Below are 11,880 nucleotides of genomic sequence, written 5' to 3'. Positions count from 1 at the left end.
AAATTCTTCTTTTAAGAACCTGATTGCTTTTTCATTCTTCTTAAGATCCAAGGGTTTGGGTCTGTGTTCATCCATGCAAATTGGTGAAGATTTTTATCAAGCCTTCCCCAGGAAAGGGCGTGTAGGGTTTGGGGGGATTTTTTGGCGGAAAGACGTTTCCAAGCGGGCTCTTTCCCTGTTATATATTTGTTAGATGCTTGGTGGTGGCAGCAATAAAGTCCAAGGGCAAAAGGTAAAATAGTTTGTTACTTGTGGAAGTTTTAACCTAAGCTGGTAAAATTAAGCTTAGGTGTTTTTCATGCAGGTCCCTACATCTGTAGCCTAGAGTTCAGAGTGGGGAAGAAACCTTGGCATGACCAGTTAAAGTGTTTTTTTTTTTTTTTGGCATAAAAAAATTAAAGAATTGTTTCTGAATGCATTTGTGGGGTGGGCGGAATACAAACTTCCCAAACAACACAGGTAATGTAATTTTTTTCTCGACACTGGATGACGGGTCATCAATTTCCTCACTGTCTTTATGTTCTCCCTGACTTCTTTTCCAGGATAAGTCCTTAGTTCATTCAATCACCAAAGCAGGCCTTTCCTGGCACAGAGCCAAATTCTGGATGCACATTAAAAGGGCTGTCCACTCAGGCACTCTGCAGCACTTGCAGGTGACAGGCTCCTATATAATGAGGGGGGAGGCACATTGCAGATCTACAATACCCACCATGACTTGCTGGGCCCTGTCCACATGGGGCTGTGCTTCAGTGGATTCATTTGTTTGATCTGAAGCTCATCTCTTTGCTGTGTGTGGACCTGCAGAATCTTCCAATGTGGCTGTGCTACTTCCTAGCTAGCCAGTACTGCAGACACAATATGATTGTTACATTTTTTTTCAATCTTCCATTGTTACTTGGAGCTACTGTGTGAATGAGGTCATATTGCCTAGGCCATAAGGATACTGGCTGGGAAGAGAACAGAGCATATTTTGGGCATTCTAGTTGTTATTTCCTGTCTCTCCTCTGTCTCAGTGGTTCATTTATTAAACTCTTGTTACTGTTCGTGTTGATTCACCGTGCAAGAGGGCTCTGTGGAATCACAAGACTTGAACATTAACCCAGGACGCTCAGATACTTTTGCAATGCCCATTCATTTACACATTTGGTAGGTGAAAGACTAAATAAACATAAGATTAATAATTTACCCTTATATGTAGCCTTTCATCCAGTGATCTTAAAAGACTTTGCCAATGCTATGTAATTAAATTTCACAACACCCTGTAAGGTATTTTTGGACAGATGTGGAGACCTTGATAGAGAGTAAGGTCTTATTTGTTAGAGGTACTGAGCACACACTACTCCAACTGCTCAGCAGTCAGGACCTCAGACAATCAACCCCTAAGTGCCTCGTCCAATGTATTACTATTTATTAGCTGTATTATGATAACAAGAATCTGGTCCCTATTGTGCTAAGCACTGCACAGACATATGAAGAGAACATAGTCTCTGTCCAAGAAAGCTCACAATGTATATGACAAACAAGAGGCAGTAGAGTAGATGGACAAAACAGACAAACAGGTGTGGGCTTCGTTGAGAGAATGAGCTAATGATAAAATAGAGCTTAGCAGAAAAAGCCAGAAGGCATACATCATCATTTGTTTAAACAATGCCAGCTGGGTTTACAGAACAACTCTATAGCATGGATATAGAAACCAGGAGGTATTGAACCATAATCTATGCTCTAGTTACTAGACTTTGATCACCTCTGTTGGGTCTGCCTCTTAAATATTAATTCATTTAGAGAGGGACTGGAAAAGGTGCAAAAGAAAAAAAAATATAATTGAAATTGGTTAGCTCTTAACCATCAAGACATATACTTTATTAACTGTCTTATATCATCTTGGACCATCCTCTCCCTTCCTCTCATTTTGTTTGTGTCATATTGTATCATGTCAACGTCTAGTTGCATACACTTCAGACCAGGTATGGTGTCTGTTTTTCAAAGGTTCCCAACACAATTTCAAAGCTCAAAATAATGGAAAACTAGTAACAATGCTGTAAATGTATACACAAGATGGCTACACAGCTACTTGTTTGCTGAGTTTATTTTTGCTTGATGTTACTTTTTGAAGCCGTAGCTATAGCATGAACTCTCTTGACACAGGTGGGAAATGTTTCTGGTGATTGATCTAATGAAGACTGTGCATATTTACTAATCTAGGGAAGTAACTTTGACACAGTTTCTTCTGCTACTATATGGTCCATCACATAGTAAAGTACAATACCCACTGCCATTTGTGTTCTTTTCATAGTTGTTGAACAGCTTTCATGGGCAGAAAGTGACTAAAAAAATGGCATTATCTGCTCAACAGATCTGTGCCTTGGGTATAATTCCTAGACTTCTCTGCTTGCTGTATTAACAAGATAATACCTGGGTTCAGCAACTGAATCCAGGCTGGCATAGGGTTCTACCTGTGCCAATCTAGTTGCAGACATGAATCTAAAATGTTACTTCCATTCCCCTACCCTTACATTGCAGTCCAGGGATGGGCAAATATTTCATTACATTTTTGGCCAATTCATTTTGTGAGTCAGTTTGCAAGACCCACTTTGGGATTGACATGTGATGTAGGATCCTCCACCCTGAAGTCCACTCATGGTCGAGGGCTGAGCTAAGGCAACAGCAGCTGCAAGCCAAAGAAGCATCAGGTAGCACTTTCCACTGAATGGGAGCCAATAGAGGCATAAGCTTCTGTCACCTTTTGGCTACCCTCTCTCAGTGTGACTGGGACTTGGAGGAATGCAAATGGGCCTTAAATCCACAGGACATGCATTTGTTCTGTAGAAGACTTTACAGCAGTGTGATGGGGCTATGTCTTGCACCTGGCAATGCAAAGAAGTTGCCTGGGTGCCCTGCAAGGGTGGAGGGAATTGACCTGAGCATCTCCCCTAACAGGCTTCCCTTTAGGCTCTACTACTGGTCCTGCCACTTGAGTTCCTCATCCCCTACGGTTCAAAGGAAAGCATGGCGAGTAGAATGTGATCTGTTTAACCAATCACAAGCAACCAACCCAACTGAAAATTCCAAAAACTATTATGAAAATTATCACACATTTCAGATACCCTAGTACCAAAATCATTTCAAACAATATTTCATTAAACAAAAAGGAAATGTTAGGTACATTCCACGAACTTACTACAAACTGGAAAATAGGCAAGTTACAACAGAAAGCACTATATCCATTATGGATATTTCACCCAGAGCTACAATGGAGTCAGTAAAGCATTTGGAAACTGCAAGCTGGATTCTAGTTTGATTCCTGCATCATTAACAACATTTTTAAGAAAGTTCCAATTTCAGAATGTCTTTATTTTATTACTGATGATGCACATGTCAGAAAAGGAAGAGCTTGACTTCAAATTCCAGGTTGAGTCTGAAGGGTTTCCTGTCAGGTAATAACATTTTTCCTTTCAAGATGAGCCAATTTACTTTAGAGATATTAAAGAGTGAACCTCACAATGCCATTTTTAGGGTCGCTTTTTGCTCCTGCTTCTAGTACATTCAGTGACAAAATCCTTTTTGATTTCAGTGTGGGTGAGGAGCAGGCCCTTTAAGTTTATTTATATGGCCTGATTCTCCAAAAGGTATAGTAGATGGATATTCTTCGCATTTCATGAACACCATTTCAGATTAAGATTTATCTGTGTTCCATACTTTAGAATGGAAAGTGTCCTTAAGGGGAAGATTTCATTCTACAGCAAAATATTTATATTTTTCCCCAGTCTCTCCCCCAAATAACCCTCCTAGTTCAATTTAATTAAAAGATGAACAAGCCCCCATTTTCCCACCAAAACAACTCTATTCACATTTTAAATGTGAGGAAGTACAGTATGCATTACCATGGCCTGTGCTATGCAAGTCTGGTGACTGTTCTGGAGAAAAGTAACAGATTTCAATATCCAGGTTAATTTATCCAACAGTTTTCATCAGCACTAAGTTTAATAATCTTTGTTTTTGTTAAGAAAAATAGAGATGGTAAAAGTACACTTTTCTATATGTTTTACAGAACAAAATGACAAGTATTTTTATGATCTGTTCCTTGGACTGAAATGAAAAAAAAATAATTTTAGTGAATAAAAAGAAGGTTGCATGTTCTGTTATTTTCTATTTGTGAAAGTAATCTAAAACTTTCCAATGTATTTGAAAGCACATGAGAAGATTGAGAAAATATGATGTATTTGGAGACCCCACAAAAATGCTGAATTTGTTTGACCGATTTGGTTATTTTCTAGACTCTGCAACTGGCATGGACTTTAAATCTCAATTTGTAAAGAGCACACATTATTAAAAAAAGAAATTATCCAGTTTTATTTTGTTTACATTGCACTGAAAATTTACATCATACTTTTACAAATCCTTTTTTTTTTCATAAAAATATACTTCTTTACAAAAGTGTATGCATTAATATAAGAGGAGTAGCCAGTTGCAGAAGAAACATTTTTAAACGAGATCTCAAATGTACTAACTTTAACATTAATGAATGAATCATAGTTATTGCAGTCATTTGAATAAACAAGAATAAATAACAACTGATGGTAGAAAATAGAAAACAGCATCCTTTCAGTAGAATACAGTTTTTGACAGAATTGTATGACTTTTCAAAACAAAGTGTTGTAAAATGGTTTATAAGAAATTCATCAAACATTATAGAAATCCAAGCAGCAATCCTGGGTACAATGATTTTTGGTAGGCACTCTCTATTACGGTAATAAAAAGTTCAGATTTTTCACAGAATTATTAATGCCTGAAAGGGACAGTAATTCACACTGGCTAACATACAGCATTTATGAGTCTAAAATTATTTCATGCTATAAAAGGAAGACAATGACCTACAACAAATAAATTACTGGGGTTACCACTGGATAATTCTGTTATGCAATAACTGTAAAACTAAAGATCACGTTCCATTGTTTGAGAATGAAATGGTTCTGCAATTTTTGAAACCTGCCTTTTTAGGGTGGTGGTATTTAAATCATCTGGTGGATTATTCCTAATAAAACCATAGTTTTATGTTTAAAAAAACATGTCTTTCTATTGAATTGCTGCAATATATTCAGTTTTGAACAATTATTTTTAGGGGTTACTTTCCTCACAGTACTAACTTGTATACCAAAACAAAGCATTTTCAAATTCTGATTAGGCAAGGCTTGTGGGCCAGATCCAAAGCCCATTTGAAGTCAATGGGAGTCCTTCAATTAACTTCAGTGGGGTTTGAATCATTCCCAGCATGAGCATTTTAACACAATGCAGAAGTAGTAAAATAATACTGATAATATGATACAGTGTAGACAACAATGGTATGGACTGAAGCGTGGAGCTTTATGTTCTTAATATACCAACTTGATTTCTAGTGTTACTGTAAACCGTAATTTTCTAAACTGAAAACTTCAAAAAGGTTAAATTTCTGATGTCTGTAAAAATAGTGTAAAAAGGTCACTCTCCCAAGTGATCGTCAACAGTAAGGAACATTGCTGCATGAGAAAACTCAATTCATATGGTGCACCCTCACATCATTCATTGTAAAACTGATGTCTTGTGGCAAAGGTCCACAGCAAGGAAATACATAGAAACAGAACTATCCCTGTTACCAGCTGCATGTGTTGCTAATGGGAACAGAGGAAAGAAATGGGGAATGTGAAAAAGGAAGCAAGACATGAATCAGGGAATTTAATAATGAAATGAGAACTGAAAATTTGACACATTCTTTCTTGTGCGGCGAAAAATTAATAAACACTACGTGAAGGTTTAAGCATATTAAACACTATGTCATTATGTTAGAAAATTCACAGGTATGAGAAAAGTAAAGGTTTGCTAAATAGGGATATATGACTGAAAGGGGGGTACAGAGTTCAAATTTATGATGTAGCTCATGACTGTTAAAGAGAAGTCAGTGACCTATTGTCTCCTGTAAGTATAGCTCTTATTTTCTACCCTATATCTTTTTTTAAACCCAGTCCCTCTATTATAGTTTATAAAGCACAGAAATACTGATAGTGGATGCTCCTCCAATATATGCAAATACGTTTTATGGTTTAGAATAATCTCCTTTTTTAAAAAAGCAAATAAACTGTGAGTAAGCACTCATGGAGTGCAGCAGATTTTCTGTAAAACTCTCCATGGTGAACATGAAGGACAATTCTATTCCAGTTTATGAAAAAAACACTCTTGTTTATCATCCTCAGGAAAAGGTGACCCAGTAAGTCCTGAAAAGTGTGCTTTAATTTTTTATCAGTGAACTATATGTGCACTGTGTTGTGTTTCAATTTCCGGACTTCTGAAGACAAAGCATTACCACATTATACCATTGTGCAGACAGTGTTCAAGTTGGGATCAAATCGTACAGCTTTTCCTTCTACAGACTTTGCGTTTGTGTCATACATAGGGTTTTCAAAAGCAGCTTGTCCATTGTTATTTTCATGAACAGAGCATCCTGTATACTGTGTCTTAGGGGCAGTCCTGTTGAAGAAAAAAAGCACAGTGTATTCTCAACTGCAATTTTTTATTGGTGATTGGTGTAATATAAGAACCTCAATAGAATGGACAAATTTCAATTACAAATGTAGCAGTTAAATATTAAATTTTGGAAGCTTTCTTTTGCTGTAAAGGATTGCCATATTTGTTAAAATAATATTAAAACATGTTTATGAGAAATGTTAATTTAAAAGTAGCAAATATGTAATAATGCCAGGAGTCCTACTGGAAAAAAATTGTAGAAATACACTAAAACTTGGACCACCATCCCAGAAAAAATGGAAATTTCTACTAAAATGTGCAGCTGACACAGTTGACAGTATTGTTTCAGAAATAACACCACATGCAAATGAATGAGAGGATTCTCTTAGGATTATTGTTTCTGTCTCTGACTGTTTGCAAACTTGGTAAAAATATAAAGCTCTTTCAGTCTGGAAGAATTTCTTTATGACTAGATGGATTAGAAATGTAAATGAAAGCTTAAATTATTCAGAAACTTATGGCTCATCTATATCACAAGTATAAAGGAGTCAGGGAAACTAACATCATTAAAAGTTGCGGTGTGCCTGTAACCAACTTAAATCAGGCAGTTCAAGGCCTTAAAGTCCAGCTTTTAAGGCATGTTTAGGTCCTGTGTATACTACAATTTTTATTCATGTCCTGTAGGACTGTGTTACAATAGCAGGCCAGCAGACAAGTGCTGGTATGGCGTTCCACCACTTAGTGGCTCCAGTTGTCCCTCATTACCATAGTGCAAGATTCTTTCCACTGTGAGAAAACAAGATTTACAAATAAAATTAAGGAATGAATCTCAGAGACATAAACAACACTATCAGTGAACCTAGGATAAGAGTGAATCTCTGAACAGATGTGGTACTATTGTAAGTTAATTGTAGATGAATTACTAATTACCACTTTCCATAATAAAACCTCTCACTGACATAGGAGTATTACATATACTTGCAAGCTTATCAACTGTGTGGGGGTTAAGTTAAATTACATGAGAAATATGATTCACAATATTGTGCATGTCAAAACAAAATATAGGCAGTCTGCAATAAGTACACACCAACCCTGTTTATGGCATTATTCCCCAGATGCCAAAAATTTAAACTACCCTTGCTCCTCTCATAAAGAGAATAATTTATAACAACATTTTAAATAGGTAGGAGTGAAAGTACAGCACTTTACAATAACCTTACCTATCAAACAGTTTGGCACACCTAAAACGAGGGTAGAGTGTATTTTCTATGCAGATCTTTTGCAAAGGAGTTCCCAGGGCAGTTCTTAATTTACCTTTTCTAAGGTATTAAAAGAAAAGGAGTACTTGTGGCACCTTAGAGACTAACCAATTTATTTATTTGAGCATATTTATTTGAACGTATTAAAGTATAAGGTCACTGAATAGCTTCAAATGCATGACAATACAAAGATTCTCTATATGTAATTTACACTTACCTTTGTTTATAAAGGTAAAACCCAAAACCTGCAAATATAAGGGCAAAGAAAGGCACAAGGATAGCAATGGCCACAGAACTACTATTTGTACCATGTGGTTGATTAGAAGAATTCGAACCTTCAGACATGTTAAGACCTAAAAAGACAAAAACATAACATTTCTCTATTACATCTCACAATTATCATTTCCAAATCCTCACAATATTATTGAAAGTGTGTACTTGTGGAGAAATTAAAATCATCGCGTTTTTGTTTTGAGTGGGGACCTACAGTACCAAATGCTACCTAAATAGCTCCTGGAGGGTACTATTTCCCGTCTGCATCTGGTGAGCAAAACTCATTTTTTTCCCCTTATGACGGAAAGATCTTCCCACAATAATTCAGGCATTTCTCACCTTGAACTTAGATTGCTGTTATGCACCCTTTATGGTGCTACACACTGAGGCTACTTGGAGACTAAACTTAGTGCAGAATGCTGCATCCTGCTTAATAAGTGAAGTTTTATGTCAGGAGCAAACTACACCAATGCTCTGGGACCCGCACTTGCTTCTTGTAAATTTACAGATGCAATTCAAAGTGTTGGTGTTAACCTATGAAGCCATACATGGCTGAGACTAGGTAACTTCAATATCATTATTCAAATACAATTTATTTGTTAGGTTGTGGAAAATCTGGTACTTGAGCAGATAGAAACAAAGAACAATAGAAGAAAAAAGATAACAGCAGAGTTTACCAAAGGAATAGGAGTAATTTGGAGGAAGGCTAAATCACCTAAAGAGGCAACATGGAAATTCATCCTGTTGACTTCATTATACACATTTATTTATATATAAAAATGAAAGTGGTAGGTGAGAGGCAAAGAGTAGAGAGCAAATACTGATAGAAAGTAAGAACATAGCTCTTCTGCGCAGAGTAGAAAAAAGGCAACTGTTAGACTCCCTATGGTGGCATGTTCATATCCCCTTTCCCATGAATAAAGAAGAGATTACTAATTCAGTTTATTAAGTGATTTCTAGGCTTCAAACTAGAGATGTTAAGAATCAGATTAATCAGTTAAGGTTTATTCAGCACTTTGAAGTTGTTAAGCAAAATACAGATGCTAAATATGATTAGATATCTCAACTAATAGATTAATAACAGGAAAGTGTGACATGTTTTATGAAATTGTTAGCTGGAAAGAGAATAAGTAATGAATTCAACATCTGAAAGAAAATTGTTTATGAATAATAGCTGTGAAATGGATAGGAAATCTGGTTTGGGATAGGAAGTTTTTCTGAAAGACTAGAGGGCTCAAAAAATTGTACACACATTTCACGTCTCTTTGGGTGAAATTTTTACAAGAATCTTTTACATTAAATAAAGAGGTATAATTTAAAACTAATTTCTTATCAGTCACTATAAAGCTATTTTTGAAGAATGTCAAGCCCCCATAATGATTCTGTTCATTCATCATATCCTGAAATGAGTTATATTCCTAAATGAATAATCTTGTTATTACTTTTAGGCAATGGAATCAATTTTTCAATGGAATCAATTTAAAAAAAAAACTCTTCAAAGGGTTCCAACAAAGAATATATTGTGGGAATATAAACCTCTGAAAACCAAAAGAAGAGAGACAACTTACAATTTTTATAAGAAACCGCCAAAAACATCTTGTCAAGACATTGTTGCTTTTACTCTTTGATTGATTACCCCCAAATATTTTGAAGATGATGATATAGGAAAATCAAATTATTTGCCTATCCCTCCAGGAATTGTCTTTTCATAAAGGTATTCTATAAATATTCCATTTAAAGTACCCAAATTACCAAATGCAATGGGAGCCAAATTCAGTTTCCAAGCATTGCTCTTTAGAATGACTTAGGGCAGTGAAAAGAGAAAACAAGACTGTCTAACATATCACACATTAATAAATCCTTCCACCACAACTGAGATGTTAAAGAATGTTCTTGTTTTTATTTGGACAATAAGAGTGAGAAATACATTGTCTCCAAAAACTGGAAGAATGTGTTTTTGCCTCCCGATAAAATTATCATATCTGAAGAGCACCAGACTATTTAGAAAGGGGTTATAATCCTTGAAGAAACAAATTCCTCTTGTAAATCTGTCAGATTGATCTAAATGGAACCCCACTGCTTGAGAAACCTTAAGAATATTCAAGCTTTTGTGTGAGCAGAAATATTACAGTCTTCAAGAGACAGGATCAGATCATTTATAGTTTAACGTTTTTTGTTATCCAATATTTTTTCTTGTTTTATTTGCTTAAACATGCAAAAAGCAGTAAGATATTTTTAGCAATATTCTATACTGGAAAAAGAAAATAGTAGTTTGTAAATAGTAGTTTGATGTACAATTTAATCTACAGGACAAATAAAGAAGTCCATCCAATTTCCTCTTTGGGGGAAAAAACTTCCCATTGACTTCAATAGAAGTTTTGCCTGTGTAAAAATGGCACAAGGACTTCAGTATTTGGCCAATAGTATTTAATAAGTTGACTGTTCTAGCAAGTATTCACTATAAAAGTTGTATTAATATACAGCACTGACATACATATACACATATTCTGAAGTACTTACTCTTTATATGATGATCACTATATAGAATGTAATACCTATAATGTAAGCATTCTTAGAGAAAGATACTAGAAAACAATCAAAATGAACAATTTGCCACAACAGAATAATTATACCTCACAATGTAGTTTTCCCTGTGAACAACACACCTTTTTTTTTAAACACAGCTTTAAAAATGAGTTTACGATACGAACCTCACTATACTCTACACACACACCAATACTGAAATATAACTTCAGTATAGCCCTTCACATGCAATCATTTAATAAAAACCATGCATGATAAAACTCAGTATGAAAAAAAAAACTGAACTGGTGTGACATTAAAATTAACTGAGTACCTAATCTTTGAAGTCCAAATTGTCCATAATCTTTACCCTGGATAAATCCTTGAAAAACATATGTAGCTCCATCAGGTTCAGCAGAAACCTGCAAGCAGAAAACATGCAGAATTTCAGAATTAAATTGGGAAAACTTGGTTAAAAATGTGCAAGGAGATTATAATCAGGATGGAAGTGAAATGCCTAAGCCACTCAGCTGCCTGTCAGTGTTCCCCCACAGATAGCCTTGTTGTGGAGGGATATGGATGGGCTGACCATGGGGGACAGGCAGGGGCACTGAAGGGACACTGTCAGCCTTAAAAGCCACACTGCTTTTGGAATTCTTTTTAACCTACCTTTGGTACTTGTAACAGCTAAGGCTACTCTTACTGAAAGAGACTAGAGAAAAAAAGTTCTCTCTTTCAGTGTGCTTACTTTGTAAATTTGACAGCATTTTGTGTATAGTCGGTCCGCTCCTCCTGTTTGTGGTGGATTGTTTCACAGCAAAATGGGAGAGAAATCCCTTTTCAAACTTAGTAAAATGTAATTGTGAAACTCTGAAACTTGCAGGAAGACTCAGGACCAGGTATATTAATACCTGATACTATTTTTTTTTAAATTGACTAGATTTCAAGTTGATTCTAGATAACTCCTGAAATTGCCATCTCTAAAGGCCTCTTAAAGAGTATTAGTGTTTTGATATTTTGGGGGAAAAGCACTGCAACACCTAAAAGACAGATGCTACCATAAATGCAAAAGTTAAGATAATGAAAGCCACTGTTTCAAAGGTAGATAGGGAGGGATAAAAAATGCCCTACATTCAACTGCGAATAACCCTCTTTTGGTCAGTAATTAGTACTCATTGGATATCCATAGCTGAGCATACCTATAGTATGAACCCAGGGAATTTCCTAGCTTCAGAAATACAACATATGGTTTATTTTTCAGTCATTTTGTTCTTATGCATCAAGTAGTGTTAAAGAGTGTTCAGTACAAGTGAACAATTTAACAATATAT

General features: G+C 35.7%; 1 protein-coding gene across 3 annotated transcripts in view; it reads right to left on the bottom strand.

Moving 5' to 3' along the window:
* Positions 1-6,338: 6,338 nt before the first annotated feature.
* CSMD3 (CUB and Sushi multiple domains 3) overlaps positions 6,339-11,880 on the bottom strand; it is a 1,168,908-nt gene continuing 1,163,366 nt past the window's right edge. For all 3 annotated transcript variants that reach the window (XM_077808852.1, XM_077808853.1, XM_077808854.1), the window contains 3 exons: positions 10,885-10,972; positions 7,972-8,107; positions 6,339-6,498 (listed from right to left, as the gene is read on the bottom strand). In XM_077808852.1, coding sequence (XP_077664978.1) covers positions 6,339-6,498; positions 7,972-8,107; positions 10,885-10,972 — 384 coding nt within the window. The remainder of the gene's footprint in view (positions 6,499-7,971; positions 8,108-10,884; positions 10,973-11,880) is intronic.

This window comes from Eretmochelys imbricata, chromosome 2 (genome assembly GCF_965152235.1).
Source record: "Eretmochelys imbricata isolate rEreImb1 chromosome 2, rEreImb1.hap1, whole genome shotgun sequence".
Classification (NCBI taxonomy): Eukaryota; Metazoa; Chordata; order Testudines; family Cheloniidae; genus Eretmochelys; species Eretmochelys imbricata.
The sequence above is the reverse complement of the archived record's forward strand: the minus strand, read 5'-3'. Positions and strand labels throughout refer to the sequence as shown.